The 16,528-nt window shown below is 39.6% G+C and overlaps 1 protein-coding gene across 5 annotated transcripts in view; it reads right to left on the bottom strand.

Annotated features, from left to right (window-relative positions):
- The window catches only part of slc4a2b (solute carrier family 4 member 2b), a 46,539-nt gene extending 30,986 nt beyond the window's left edge, over nt 1-15,553 (bottom strand). For 4 of the 5 annotated variants that reach the window (XM_084747535.1, XM_084747537.1, XM_084747538.1 and 1 more), the window contains exons 1-2: nt 10,146-10,395; nt 450-624 (exon numbers count right to left, since the gene is read on the bottom strand). In XM_084747535.1, the coding sequence (XP_084603661.1) occupies nt 450-509 (60 nt within the window). In that variant the 5' untranslated portion in view covers nt 510-624; nt 10,146-10,395. Of the gene's footprint in view, nt 1-449; nt 625-10,145; nt 10,396-15,368 lie in introns of those variants that run through there. The other variant, XM_084747536.1, reaches the window with a different exon arrangement.
- Nucleotides 15,554-16,528: the final 975 nt, after the last annotated feature.

Below are 16,528 nucleotides of genomic sequence, written 5' to 3'. Positions count from 1 at the left end.
TGCCCATGCAGTTTTTACACAGTAGTGAACCTTGCCCCATCCACGCTTGTGAACGACTCAGCCTTTCGTGGATGCCTCTTTCATACCTAATCACAGTCTACTGATGACCTTGTCACAACTTTTTTGGAATGTGTTACAGGCTTCAATTTCAGATGAGTATATGTTTACTAAAAAAAAGTTTATTAGTTTGAACATTAAATATCTTGTCTTTGCACTGTATTCGATTGAAAATTGGTTGAAAATGATTTGCAAATCATTGCAGTCTGTTTTTACACAACGTTCCAATAACATAAACTGCTAATTGTGAGCATCACCTCCTCCTGATTTAACCCGGTTTGTCACCAGGTCATCAACTCTTCCTCACGCGTTTCATCATGTGACCGTCTACGCTGCAGCCTGACCTGACGGGACAGACTGAGGCTTTTCTGTATGTGGTCGTGCGGACTTACACTGTGAATAACTGATGCCACAGCAGCTGTAATCTGTTTGGGAGCGGTGGGGTTGCTCATGGCTCCACGGTGGAAGAGTCGCTGCTGGAGAGGCTGTGGAAAGCTGGTTTGGATTGGTGCGGCTTTAGCCCTTCTCTTTCTCACTGGGACTCAGACAGCTTTTGGGCAGCATAACCTTGAGACAGAAACAGATCTGAGGGTTAGTCCATATGAAGCTTTAAATTTATAACATGAGGCAAACAAGGTACTGAGATTCTGTAGCTGTGGGCCAGTAATCCCGCAATATGAAGTGCAGTCAGAAAGTGTAATGACGGTGGTGTGTTTTTCATTGTTTGGCTCTTGATCTCAGCACTTTAGATGAAATGAAACAACGAAAATGAAGTTATCCATGAGCAGTGCAGCATTTTAGTACACTGTCCTTCAGTTTTATGATACTTCAACATGTAGACAAAAACTCACAGGTTGTGTTTTGGCAGAAAAGTGGCCTGTTTTTGGCTGTCCAAGTAGGTCACCTGACCTTTGTCCAACTGGGCATTATGTTATGTTGCCTAATTACTGTGTCTCAAGTTGTAGCAAGACTTAAGAGTTTGCAGCCATGCTAGCAGCTCTGGGAAGCTGTACTACACAGCAGTTTGATGCTAATGTGCATAAGCTAACATGCTCACGATGATAATGCTTACATGCTGATGTATGCAAGTATGTTTATCACATTCGCTATTAGTTTAGCTGGTTTGTAACATTTACTAATTAACACTAAATACAAAGTACAATTAGGGCCGATGGAAGTTTAATTGGTTTTTCACTTAATTTGTCATAAAAGTATTAGATAAAAAAACATTTTGCTGTGATAGTGGTAGATGAAAAGTCAGGGGATCGACAGTAGTTCAACATATATGCATACGTTCAACATATATGCATACGTGCATATAGTTAGGAAACAACTTTCTTTTCCTACTACATGTGGATCATAGAACCGTGAATATAAAATCGACTCACTGAAATCCTCTGTGAAATATAAACGTAGAGCTTTTTATGCAGAAAAACTTCAGCTGCCCATTCACGTGTGTGTTCACAGGCCAATCTGGCGGCAACATTGACGTACTGCAAAAACGAGCCAAAGTGGTCAATGTGGCGTCTATATATTACATGTCTACTGGCTAGAACGTACTGCTGGGGATCTGGATGTCTGCTCAGCCTGCTGCCACTGTGACCAGACTCCTTATAAGAAGGGATGGACGGACAGATGGACAACTATCAGAGCACAGTTGTGTGTAAACTGTGCAGCAACACCGTCCCAACCAAAACCCATAAATCAGTTAACTTATTTTACCACCTAAGCCACTTTCACCCTTTGGAGCACACAGCATGTTGTCAGTCATGAGCAACATGAACAATAATTATCAGCATCAGCCGATATGAAACTTAACTCATGTGATACATTTTTCAGCTATATCGCCCAGGCATAACATATATATAACAAAAGGCTTCAGAGTTCAATTACTAATATTTTAATTTTCATATTCTAATAATTTATAATTCTTTATAACTATGAATACAAATCTTCTTCTCACCAGTCAAACACTATTAAGGATGGAAACCAGCTCCCTCTACAAGGGATACATGAGGGCTCCCCAGTGTATTTTTTAATTTTTTCTATCTTTTACAGGTTCCTTGGCTGAAAGAATGAGAACCTCTGCTCTGGGATACATGAATTTCTGTACAAATGGTTATGGTAATCCACCCAGTAGTTACAGATATTTTAGTCTGGACCAAAATGTTCAGTCAAGCGACAAATGTCACCAAGATCCATGCTGCTAGCATGGCTAAAATGTGCTACAATTTCTTTGTGGATATGAATACCCTAAAATTAAAACTAAAAGTCAGCACTTTGACCTCATAAAGCGCTGACTTTTTTGCTTTTCAAATCACAAGCGCAAAGCCAACAAAACAGAACGCAACATGCATCACTGTCTTAACACTGTCTGTACTCTGACATATGGTCTAACTAAGTAATCAACAGTTTCAGGATTTCCTGGAAGTCCCTCAAGTACCTCTGAGCCCTCAAACCCACTTTAGAAACACAAACGGTCTAAACTGAATGTTGTTTCTATGACGGAGTGGAAACAGACATAAATTATATTAGACTCGAGGAGCAACGATAGCAGAAGTAGTAGAGGTACATACACCAACGTGCTTTTAAAAACAATGACCATCCGACTCTTTTCACGTTCTATGATTCTTGATTTAAAGCCCTGCAGCACTTCCTCGCCGCCATTCAAGGTCATTAACCATTAAGAGCCAGATAAGGGCCAGATAACACAGTGCTACTGTGCAGAGGACCCTGTGATAAGCGGTGGCACGCGTCTCAGCTAACCTCCACCTTCGTCACTCTAGAGTCTCCGTTATACGACATAAAACCACAGGAATCCAAACACAATCAGTGGAGCTTTGCAGAGACTGCACGACATGTTAATGAAGAGGACAATAAAACACATAAATGTCATCTACAGAGACATAGATCTTGATAATCGAGCAGTCAACCAACAGAAGATTAACCAGCAACTATTTTTAAACAGGCTAGGTCCAAGATACTTTTCAAATCTCATGACCCAGTATGAACCTTGCAGACTTCTCAGGTCAATTACTGGCTGTTCCCAGAGTCCAAATTAAACATGGTGAAACTGCCTTTAGCTTCTATGCTGCACAAATCTGAGACATAGGCACTGCTAAATACTTTCAAATCCAAGCTAAAGACCTTCCTGTTTACCATTGCTTTTAATCAGGGTTGAACGAATCATTTTGCAATCATCTTGACAGATACTGCATCACATGATTTTAGAGGAAATGGTTATTTTTGCATGTTATTTTCACTGAAAAAATATAAAAATGATGTAGAAGTGATTTTTGCTGCGGTCTGTGCCAAAAAAAAAAAAAGATTTGTAGATTGGCTAATCTGTGTAGCACCACAGCTCTGCAGCTCGTGTGATTTGGACAGTGCACTTGGCCATATTTCAACTTTGATTAATTTGATTTGTTAGTAGCTTTTAAATAAATTTGATTTGTTTGTTTGTTTTAGTGTTTTCATCGCTATTGCTTGCTTGATTTTATTGTTTTTATCATTTGGTGTTGTTTCGTGCTTTAGTCTTGAGCACTCTGGCTTTCCAGTCAGTATGAACTGTGCTTTATCAATCAATTTGCCTTGCCTTGCCTTATAAAACTTCCACAAAATGAGTGGTTTTGGCTTCTCAAATGTGAATATATGCTGGTTTTCTTAGTTCTCTATGGTTGGAAGTGAATATTTTTGGTTTTCAGGCTGTTAGTCAGCCAAAGTAAGACTTGGTGTGTTGGACTGTGTTATCTGGCTCTGCTGCGTTTCAGGAAATGTGATTTTTTTATAGACCCCTGGATCAAGAAAATGGTTACTGGCAGGCTAGTTCTTAATACAATTAAGCTATATTGTAAGGCTTCAAAGCTGAACCAACTTTTGCATGAATTAATAATAATGTATATGTCAGTGTAGTCCAAATAACACTGAGGATGTATTGCTAAACATGATACATTTAAATCGGTTTGGTGCAAACGATAAAACTCATTTTACAGTTGTTAAATATACAAAGCACCCAGATAGCCGTCATCAGCTTCGACCTTTCAGACTTCTTAGTGGAATGGTCTAACCTGCAGCACTGCTAACAGAACAGTGGTTTTTCTTCACTCTACAAGTCAACGAGGGCCCTCTTTTGGTTCACTTTTCAGTGTCACGGTAATAAGAAATCATTTTTCTGCCAAAGCCCGTCTGGCTCTCTGACAGCAGATATCAAAGAAGCGATAAGCCTCCCTGATGCCTGAGCACAATCATATCAATGACCTTGTTGACAGCAAAGTACAGAGGCTACATGTTTCATTAAAGCACCATCAATGACAAGAGATTAAATACAGTGCAGAAGGATTTAGCAGAGTTATTATAGTTTTGTATTTTTCATTAGTTTGTATTTTTAATTATGTTTTCGATTCAGTTTAGTTTCAGTTCGTTTCCAGAGTGGATTTGCTTGTTTAAATTTAGTTTTTATTGATTATTTTCAGTTAGAGGGTGACCAATATTATCGGGCTGATATTGGCTATACATCTATACTGGTCTATATTGGTATGAGGAAATATGTTGACTGATATGCTTCTAAATTAAAACTTTTTTTAACAGAATATAATGCAGATTGTTCATATTTGTTAACTTTATAGGCTTTTATCTGTGTATATTTGATCCTCTATCTTAATTCAGATTTAATAACTACATATATTTTGATTTATATGCATGTTTACTGTCCTCCAATACATATCTTTGTCACATGTGTTAATCAATTTTGAGGGATTATGGCAAAAAAATGTGTGTTTATGAATATATTCTCTTATTAGAATTTTTTACTCCCTAACATCAGTATCGACATCTGCACCAAAAAACAGGAACATAACAAAATCATCCTTAAGAAAAACAATATTTTCTGAAATAAAATCCCCAAAACAACACTTTTCTCTCGTCCCCCTGCGCTGCCATTTTGGATCATGACACAAATAATGAGTGTATATTTGACTGCTGGCATCAAGTCACATGAACCGAGTACTTGACTGCAACCCCACTTCAGTGTTTCTCATGATATAAAGTGGAGCCACGTAATGCTCCTCCCCCTCACAGACTGTGAAATGACAAAATCTGCCGGGATACAGAAACCATTTAAGGGTTCTGCCAGTCTCAATAAGCATCAATTTCTCCTCCTGCTCGTAATAAAATACTAAAAATAGACATTTCGTGTATACTTTTTTTTTATTTTAGTAAGTTTTGTAGGTATAGTTTTAGTCTAATATAAAAATCTTGGTACTTAGCAGACGGCATGAGCTTGTATCTCTGGACCGAACAAAGACATCACCTGCCAGAGGGATCTGAAAGTGAGTCACTGAGCAGACTGCACAACGTTTTGGCAGCGCTCCTTGTTTTCTCTGCCACAATGGTAATCACTGCACCACATGTTAATTACATACCAGCAGCTGGTCCATTCATAATAACAACTTTGACTACACTGAGACGTTGCAATCCAGTACAGTCACAGCGATAAAGGAGACTATTGGAGGCAGATCGGGCGTGTTTGAAGGCTACTTTCTCAGTAAACCTAGACCCCCACCACTGTGGAAGAGGCAGGACCGGCTACACAGGGATAAAGTTACAGAACCCTGGGATCCTGAGCAGAAACCATGGGAACCAGCTTATCTACCTCAGGGCATGTCTGCAATAATACAGATAATAATGATCAGAAGGAGAAAACAATGACCACATTTATACATACACTATAACTTCCCACTGCTATTCAGAATATATACTGAATTTTAAACAGGTGATGTACACAGCATATTCTGTTTGTATAACGTAAATTAAGCGTCATTCATTTTTTCAATTAAAGGAGAATATCACATTTTTATCTAACACGTCCATGTGGTCTTTTTCATGTGTTACAAGATGTATCAGGAGCGAAATAAGCAGTAAACACTGAGCATTTAGTACTCTGAAACTGCAGTGAGCAAGTGTAGTCTCAAAAAATCCATTCAGTCAGGGTGGGTATATGATGTCATAAACCTGAGGAACGCCATACATATCATTAGTGGAGATGCCCAGCCCATGGTAGAAGTCGGATGTAGCTGGTTACCATGGCTAGCAAAACAGAGAAGCCAGGTGCAGCTACTTAGGTGTAGGGGTGGGGGGATTGTGTGGAGTCGATGTTTGCATTAACATTATTTTTTATGCTTTGCATGTGTTGTTTTCTGAGCCTTTGTGTTGCATGTTTTAAATGGTAAGTGTGTCCTAAATGCTGTTTCTATTAACACGAGTGTTCTCTCTCCTTGTATAAATGACAAATGATGAATAACTTTGTAATTTTAATGATATATTCTGTTTGTTTAGGGTGACTCATCTGTCCAGGGACTACAGATGACAAAAACAGCCCCTGTTAAATAAACCAATACTACAGTGCATTCAGAATATCCGTCTCTGTAAGTTTTTTTTACCCCCGTCTGTTCACAGCTTCTTGCCTGTTATAACCAAACCAACCAGTCAACAGTTTGCATGGCTGTGGTAGAGATACATGCACAATAGAAAGCCGCATATTTCTGGTCAGAGGGAGAAACACACCTACTTTTAAACATTATGGCAGACTTGGGTATCATGTGATTTTTAAATATGGGCACTAAATGCTGACTTTTTCAAGAGGGTGGTAATCAAATCAAAGATGGAGGCTGTGTTCACAGTCAAACAGAGGGAAACTGTGAAAAAAAATATTTTTTTGACACAAAAATGCAAAATGGCTCAAGCGGCTCCAATTTTCCATAATTGGAGCGTGCACGGCTGCATGTCGACAGGAACATCAGTGGAATATTCATTTTCATTAGCCATGTGAACATCTATGCAGGAAAATAATTTGGAATAAGGGCAAAAACCTGCATGTTTTGTGCACGTGCACACAGTCGATGATACCAACTGCAACTGTCTTGACTTTTAAAAAAGAATGCTCCTCAGTGATCTGCATGTTTTTTTTGTCTGTAGTCAGGTGGAATCTTTCAGGAGACTGAATAAAAAGGAACTGGCTGCCTCTTATGTAATGACCAAAAGGACAGAGATGAGTGTTGACAGTGCACAAGGAAGTGAGGGCAAGATGCTCCGTGTCAGCCCTGGAAGAAGTTCATCATGTCTTCCCAGAGACATCCAGATGCCCACTGACTCGCAAATTGTTCCTAAAAGAAGATGCAAAGTGTGGAATTTTTTTATTTTTTTTTTTCATTCCCAAGCTTTTCCATGCGAGACTTACTCACAGCTCACTCAAATGTGTAAGAGGGCAGGCAAGGCTTTGGGAAATCTATCCTCTGGGAGGAAGTAAGTATGAAAACAGGAAGAAGGCGACTGCTACAGACTGACGCCTGTCAGGAGGAGTTGCAAACTTATAAAAATATATATAGAAAAAAAAAAAACAGGGTTCTCTTGGACTCTTTCTAATGTCCATAATGTCAATGTCAGACAGAGTTGACAGAAAAATCACAAACTGGACCTATATTCCAAAGATAATCTGAGTTAATACAAAATGTCTCAATGCCTACCCTGTGACATTGTACGTTAACTTAGCCCGTCTTCTTCATGTGTCCCTCCTACAGAGAGAGAAGACATTAAGAGCAGAGTATACGATCAGGATCACGTGGTGAAGATGCTACCTTTGACCAAGGACAAAAAGGCCAACTACAGCACAGTTTCTGTTTAACTTACTGTAAATGTATCCAGCATAGGAGCCTCAGATGTCACAAAGTTCAGTTATAAGGTATGAAAATATCAGCCAAATACACTCAACTCCTTCAGAGGGTGACTCAAGCAGAGGCTCCACCACATGTTTGTCAAAAATCATTACACTTCCTGTTTTACTGACTCGGCAGCTGATAGGGAGTAACCTGTTATTTACAGTTTCTGAGCCACCAAGCAATAATTCTGAGGAACTAATACTTCATTTGCTGTTATCTTCGTGCCGGTTCTATCAGGTTTACTTAAATTGATCTAGTCTGAAATTTATCGGAATGTGTTGACATTTGTGTCATCCTGTCCCTTTGTAGGAAGGTGACAACTCAAGATCAGGCTTTTATTTGTCATTATGAAGATCTGTGACTCATCCCTCCTCCTCCATCTGTATAAGCTGAAATTAACTAATTATTTTTATTTTCGATTAATCTGCCAGTTATTTTTATTCATCTACTAATTGTTTAGTCTATAATATGAAAAAAAAAAAAAAAAAAGTGAAAAAAGCCAATTATAATTTCCCAGAGTCCAGGACAACATCTTTAAATTGCTTTATTTGTCTGACCAACAGCTCAGACTCTTCATTTATTATCATATACTGAAAAAATTAGTTAATCGTTTTATCAAAATAGTTGGCAAATAATTTCTTTTTGATTGACTAATCTTCGCAGATCTTCTCTGAATTCTCCTGAGAAGAGCATTCGTCCCTTTTTATTAGGAATATAAAAGCACATTGCAGAATGAAAAGTGAGGAAAAATGGTCAGAATTCGGTCTATTAAATGTCTTTCATAATTTCTTTCTTAATTTTCATGCACTCACTTTAAATTAACTATTTGTTTTAACTTAAAAAAAATTAGTCTTCAGCACGCTTTAAATTTTTAAATTGATTGAATTTGAAATGACAACTTGAGGTAATTTGTAATTATTAAAATTTTGAATGAATGAATGAATAAAACATGTACATTTACATTCAGTTGATTCCACTGAACTCCTGTACTTTTTTCAGCGAACGATGACAAGGTACAGAAATCTGGGACACAGAGTTCTGCATTAGGGGCCTACGGGAGTGATGAGTCAGCACAAAATGCACATTGACCCTCTCAAAAATGTATGAGAAGCAACTGTCAGGAGGTTTTTCGCTCCACTTTTTTACTGTAATCTCATATGACCTTTGGGGTTAAAGATAGACTATAGGTTAAAAATCTTTTGCTGTCCCTCCTCATAATGACATTACGGGACAGGAGCGAGACAGTCAGACGACAGGACAGAGGTTATGAGCTTCACTCGAACTCACGACACGAGCCCACATGCCTCTTAACCCGCTGATCTGAGCCAGGACACCCCGACCGGGCCCAGTTTGGCACGTGAGCGGCGGCCACAGACTGCACGCTCATCTACAAAACTATCAAAAAAAAAAGGGGCATAATTAAAGAACAGTTCAATAAAAAAATGCACAAGCTGCCAATAAAAATGCCTGTTCAGAAATAGGAGCTTGATCACAATGTCCAAACCTCAACCGACAAAAGAGGCCTGTACTTATAAAAGCAGGACAATGACAGGGAGGAAAGGAGTGGTTTAAGGTTTCATTAGAGAACTGAGGTTACAGAAAACAAGATGGTATGTGTTCATTTGTTTCAATTTAGCAGGCGATGCATATTCAAGGCATTTTTTTTTTCCCCTGAAACACTGATTGCGATAGCTCCAAGTGACGTGAGGTGGCCTTAATGTTTTATCTATCACGGTAACAAGCTGTGACGATCTGAACGCAGCTATAATTTCACAGAATAAACAGCGTTATCACCTGTTTAAGAAACATGCAAGATCTGATATAGACAAACAGGCGTGATTAACAGAAGCGGGTCGAACAAACAGTGATTTAAGAAGACAAACAATATATTTTTTGTAGCTGTGTGCGGTCAGTTCTGATTCATCCACAGCATTTATAGGGCCATCACTTGCAATAAAATGCCTTTTAAAGGCTCTAATTTAGGATTTATTGTATAACAGTGGAAAAGCTTGTGCTCCTAAAACTCTAGTGGCTTGTTTGAGCCTCTTTTTTTCTAGTGTGCAACCTGTGGAACTAAGCAGGATGTGTTTACAGTTGTTTGGTTGCAGATCATCATGGTTGAAGTCTGAGTCAGATCAACTCTCTCCTCGCATCGACTGGATATGAAGAAAGTGTGGCACTAACAGGAAGAGTCTTGTTAAGTTTGATTACACTTGACCTGACAAATAGCAGCTCTAATTGAGAGCAAGCCCTCATAAATAATGAATGAATTAAATAGATAGTAAATGAAACAGCAAAAACAACAAGCATTGTCTGTGACAAATAAGACAATAGGTGATGAAATACAAAAAGAGATCCACAATAATCATATCATACCTTCGTGTGCTTACAGCAGAGAAGCCACCGCAGACATTGTAGTGCAATTCTGAACTCTGCCGTGAAGAGAGACCCGGGAGCTCTGGTCAGAGTGCAGCGCAAAAACAAACAGAGGGAGAAAACAGAGATAGGGAGACAAAAGGAGCGAGAGTTAGAGATGTGGAGCGTGAGCCTCGGCCGATCGTGTGCAGGTCCGGCCCCTCGTCTGAAGCCGAGTGCTCTCTCTGACCAACATGCACGGACTGATAGCAGCAGCCTTCCTCCTCAGGATTATGTTTCCTCCTCCAGCCTGCTGACAAGTAGCCATGTGACTCCAGGACCCATTCAACACTGAGTCAGAGGCTGCTGCTCAGACACACACACACACACACACACACACACACACACACACACACACGACCTCAAGCTTGTGGTGGAAATTCAACCCCAATGATCAATATCAGTCTTCACCAAACCATAACAATGGTTTTGTTGTTTTAGACTAACCAGAGTCCCAATCTGTTTGGCTTGTGACGTCTAAAATAAAAGAAATGTCTTCATGCAGCTCGTCATCAAAGGTGCTTTTCAGGACTTTATTAGGATAATTTGTACAGTCCTGAAGGAGAACAACTATCCAGTAATTCACAAAAAAAGAAGGATTAAAGAAACATTTGAAAAAGATGAGCATAGATTTGGGAGCAGAAATACATTTTTCTGCTTTCCCCCCTCTGTGAATCATCTCACAACCAGTTTAGGCCTGCAACTAGCGACTGTTTCCACTGTTGATTAATCAGTTGATCAATCAGTTGATTGAATCAATCAGTTTCATTTAATCAATTAATTACTCATGTCACAATGTTGTCAGTTGAAGAATTCCAGTTGTTTCTGTAACAAGTATTTATTATCGTTCATTCTTTTGATCATTTTCTTCAATAATCAATTAGTTGTTTGGTCAGTAAAATGGAGAAAAATATTGATCAGTGTTTCCCAAAGTCCAAAATAACATCATCAAATGTCTTGTTTGTCCATATCCTAAAGATATTCAGTTTACTGTCAGAGAGGAGTAAGAAACCAGGAACCAGAAAAAATTACTTTTTTTAATTACTCAAACCGATTTAGAGATTATCAAAGTAGTTGGTGATTAATTTAATAATTGATTCATCAATTAATTGTTGCAGCTCTAAACCAGTTATTATGCAACCCCTTGTGAGGATCCTGACCCTGAAGGTCTACAATAATCAGGGGTTCGGAGAGTTTTGATGAAGCTGGCCCTGTCCCAGCTCAAGCACCCAATTTTGAACCGTTCTGAGCATTTCCACCAAAAATAAATTGGTTCAGAAGCCGAACAGCAGGTTTTTCCTCAGAGACCAAAGTGTCACATTCTACAGGCTGATGTGCACTGTGCAACGCCATCTGTTGATGGCATCCTTGATTACAACGGCTCCACTCAACACTGGTGGAGGTGTGGGCTGGATAGCACCAAGGTTCCAAGAATATTAAACGGAGAATCAGAGCTAATTTGGTGGAAAAGGGCCCTGATTAGTGACAATTTAGGGAACCATCATATGAGGGCTGCACAGGACAGGTTTTTCCATGGTGGTTTTTCCATCTCACTTCCACACTAAACTCCAAGTTGTTCACCAAAATAATACACTCAAAGTGCCACTAGCAGCTTTCTACAAGTTTCTGTTCCTAACCAAACAGATGCTTAGGGGGTGCAGTTTGACGCAGTAGCCAAGTAGTGTATTAAATGTAGGCTATTGAAAGTGAAAGTATTGAAATGCAGTGATTAAAATGTAATTTATGTATTTCATGTCGGCAGACATGCAAAATATTTCAGAGGCCTGCCCATTGAGAACTACTAGTCTACATGTTAAAAGTTGTTTGATGCTGTACTAGCATGCTAACATGCTAAAATAAGTCATAATGTGGGCTGTATGGTAAACATTATACCTGCTAAACGTAGCACTTGGCATACTGACGTTAGCATCGATATTAGCACTACGACCCTAGGCCCTGTGCCACTGAGCTATATGCTATGATCAGTGTGCTAACATGCTTAAAATAAAAAGACAAAAATGCTGACATTTAGCGAGTATAATGTTTATGATATTCACCATGTTAGCTTAGCATGTTAGCCTGCTAATTTTCTCTAAATACAGCAAGCTGGGACTAATGCGAACATGATTAGTTTTGCAGGTATTTGATCATAAACCAAATTATTGGACACATGGACATTATTGGCACAGTATCTAAAGTCCTGAATGTGTGGGGGAAAAAAATCATAGTAATCCTTTCAATAGTGGTTGAGACATTTCATTCAAAATCTCAAATGTCAACTTTATGGTGGCACTAGACTACTGACTTTATATAGAGGATGGACAACATGACTGCTCCCTAAAGGTGAAGCCACTACATCTTGATTGCCCCCTGGTGGCTGGCTGCAATATAGGTCATAAATTCTGCCTCCTTCCAGTTAGATGATGGGAAATTGGCCAAACTAAAAAGCAGTTTTTAGGTAGTTTTTATAATGCTGATGTTGATAAAGTGTTCATTTTTCTGATACAGACAATCCCTGTTATAGTTATTGATATATTTATTTCCATTTCGCAAAAAAGCATTCAAATGTCATAAATAACATGCTTCAAAACTTCTTGGCAGCAATAATGGGCCAAAACATGCAAAAACATTGTGTGGCCCTTTGACCACAAGAGGATTACAAACAGTTTCCCATATGGCAATGCTGTACGTAATCTGAAAAAGTACATCATCTCTTTGTAAATCTGCAGGAGTGACATCAGTTCATGTTGCCACACACAGACAATAGGTGACCAGCTGGTGAAGAAAAGGCTTTCAACGTCAAAATGCCAGGGGTGGCATGAAAAGGAGCGCTACAAAGGCCTTGTTTACAAGCAAGCAAATAAACCTCCTTCCAAATAGACTGAAAGACAGGCAATGAGTCACTGTGCACTGGCTTTCTTTAGAACATTGGGCAACTTGACTTCTCATGAAAGGATCTTGCAAACGTTGCCAGGAAGCTTCTGAGCATTTGTAATAGTTTGAAAAAATAATCGATATTCTGAAATAAGCAATGCCAACAATTACTGGGGCTGCATGCAGTAGATGTCAAAACTTTTTCAGCTCAAGTTGGAAATAAAACTAATACACATTAACCACATGTTTTTGGGCATGTTTACAAATTTGCACAGGATGTTTATTCATTTGTGAATATGTGTGCACTCTGTATGAAATTAATGGGAAAGCAATGACATGTTGCCTAACATATATTTAATTATTAACCAATAGTGACTCTTGATATAATGGATGCTTAAATTTCCACACTGCGTCTTATGTTTGTCATATTGGGTTTAACTAATGTTGGAGTTCACATGTTTGCGCTGGCAAAATATGTCAGTTTTAAGGTAATTTTTTAAATACAGCCTGGCATGCTACAGGTTCTTAGTGTACTTGGCAGTGGAAAAATAAACTTGTCATGTCATGGAGGAATCAATACTATTACACAATTAATCCCACCTAAAGTCAGAAAAGCTGCCAGATTAATTGTGTTTTGCAGCGAACAAAGAACAGTCCTGTGATCTAAACAAGTTGCTTACCCGTTCGCCAAATAATCAAGAACTGCATTCCACATCAGCTTATATATGAGCCTTGGGGCTAAAGAAATACCCAACCTCAGGAGGAGCCGGTGTGTATGTGTGTGTGTGTGACTGTGTGAGATATAATTGTTTGTCCCCAGGGATGTGAGCTCACGGAGGAGTCACATGCATGTCTTGCGGGGGGAAAAGAAACACAGTCAAAGCCGCAAGCAGCTAAAATTGAAGTCCACTTCAAAGTCTGGGGCTTTCCTCAATCCCAACAGTGTTCTGATAATAGCATTATCCACTGAAGTCAACTGGGCTATATAAAGAGGTGTGACTCCGTGTGTGTAAGGTCGACTGACAACTTTTTCTTGACATGAGCAACACACAACATGCTTATTTGTCATCGCATAACCTGCACAGAATAGAAACACTGGCCACATTCTTGCGTCTCTGTCACACTTTACAGGGATAGTTCAGATTATTTGAAGGTGAAGCACCTTCTGCAATGCCACCACAACTGCCAGATGCAAACTGCTAAGATCTGAAAGCATTAACAAGACCCCCTCACATACGCTGTCCCGAGCAGACACAAGATTTCAACTGAAGCAGGTGTTGATCAGAGGACTGATGAAGAGCTGAACACTATGATGTCACAGCAAAGCTAACCTTTGACCTTTTGGATCTAAAACGTTATTACCTCGTCTTTTTTTTTGTCCTGTTAGATGTTTATGTGTAATTTTTAGTGTATGAATTCTTGAGTTCTGGCCAAAAATGTGTTTAGTGACATCACTGTGACCTTTGACCTTTGACCACTAAAATGTAACCAGTTCATCCTCGAGTCCAAGTGAACATTCATCTGATGTTGACATATCGTGTTCAAAATAATGGGATGACCTGAAAACATGCCTGTGGTCATGACACAGTACCTCCTGTGTTCTGTGATGTAAAACTGCTGACTTTTCCCATCCGGTTGGTTTGGAGAAAGTGACATTTGGCTTATGTAATGGTCGTTTCCTGTCAGAAAAGGCTGCCTGACAGCAAGGTAAAGTGATGAAAATACTCTATAAGTATGATATTTATTGTTCTGGTGGCGTTTTTTTTAGGTGGCTAAATATGTTTTGCTGCTGACCCTCTCCACAGCAGCACATTGCTTAGTTTCCATGCTAGTACTCCCCTCTGCATTCCCAAATTGGGGGCGTGTCGACTGCTATCTATAAACTGACTGTTGATAAGCACCTCAGGCAACCTCACATCACATAATCCAAACTATCCCTTTAAATCATGTTTTTGGCTAAATGTGGTCAAATAGAGCAATCTGTACTGCATCCAAATCATTGCGTGTACATGTCAAAACATGTCTTTTCTGCTGAAAGAAATGCAAGTTAAAAATAATATTTAATGAGATTTCTTTTGCACAATAACATCCCGCTGCCTCCAGTTTTTCTAGCTTTTATACAAAGCGTTACCACGACTCGGAAATTCTCCCTCCAGCTTCCTGTTATTCTTCTCTTCCTTCAAGTTTAAGACAGGCAGGCCATATTCCTCCACATAAAAATAAAACACACTCAAGTGGTGCAAGCCAGGACAAAACAGGTGACCATTACAAACGAAAACTGCATATATCCAAAACTTGACGGAAACTCACCCAAAGACACCCACTCAAGTCTCCTGTGCAGCCTGGCAATGCAAAGACTGACCTTGCTGTAGCTGTGTATACCACTGATAGCTGCCCTGTTTGTGGATCTCTATGGGGATTTGGCGGTGGTGTATGTTGATAGCTGCGCCTCTGCTGCCTCTGAGTGTTTAAGCCTGAAATAGCTCAGCAGCAGTTTAGAAGTCACCCAGCCACGTCGTGAGTCTCTCAACATGCAGACGTCTCTACCTCCCCGCTCTGCTCTTCACAGCCCAGTGGCCACACTAACTTCGCTCGGGGTTTGGCAGTGTCCAACACTTCAGCATGACTGTGCTAAGTTATGTGCATGCAGTCACTGGAACACTTCCAGTCTCACACAGCTAACAGCTGCACTCAGTTGATGTGTGCCCATCTCTATCTCGCTCAGTCTTTGTGTCGTCAGAGGCTTCGGCAGCCAGCAGCAGCGGCTGTGCCTGAAGCTAGGACAGCACCTGTCTTTGGGGTGAAGAGGGATTGAAGAGGAAACTAAATCCTGGCTGCTTATATAATGCCTGCCTATTGTCCCCCACTCCAGAAAAGAAAAAACAGTCACCGCTCAAGCATTTTTATACCTTGAAGAGGATCAGAGAGTTTCAAGTACTGTAGGAGGCCAACAGGCATTTTGAAATGGAAACAATCTGCAGCATTTTTTTTACTGCCTGCAGACGAGAAAAATGTCCTTGCACAGGACATCTGAGACAGTTCAGAATAACAAGCTGTATCAGTGAGTTAAAATACGACAAGTTCAAACAGCTAAGGCCAAAATTAAGCACCACTAAATGTAATGTATTTCACATTTGTTTATTCTGTATTCCTATTTGGTTATAAGTTTGAGGGTGGGAAGTAATGCGAGTCAACATAATTTGCACTGGACTTAGTCAAAGCGACATGAACTCTTTTTTCGAGTGGGAGTGTGCCTGTAGACTGCAACTTCAAGTTGTTCAAATTAAGGCTGTACCAAATACTATTTCTAGGGCTGTAAAGCTTAAGTGAGTCCCTCAGATTTGTGGTCATTATATCTCTCATGCTTTCCTTCAACATGCAGAGACAAGAACAGGAGAGGACATCAGCCACTGTTTATTATTCAGTCGCTGCCTCATGCCTGTAGGTATAGTGGCCAGGGTGGGAAATTA

Source organism: Lutjanus erythropterus, chromosome 21, assembly GCF_056507025.1.
Source record: "Lutjanus erythropterus isolate fLutEry1 chromosome 21, fLutEry1.hap2, whole genome shotgun sequence".
Taxonomy (NCBI): Eukaryota; Metazoa; Chordata; class Actinopteri; order Lutjaniformes; family Lutjanidae; genus Lutjanus; species Lutjanus erythropterus.
The sequence above is the reverse complement of the archived record's forward strand: the minus strand, read 5'-3'. Positions and strand labels throughout refer to the sequence as shown.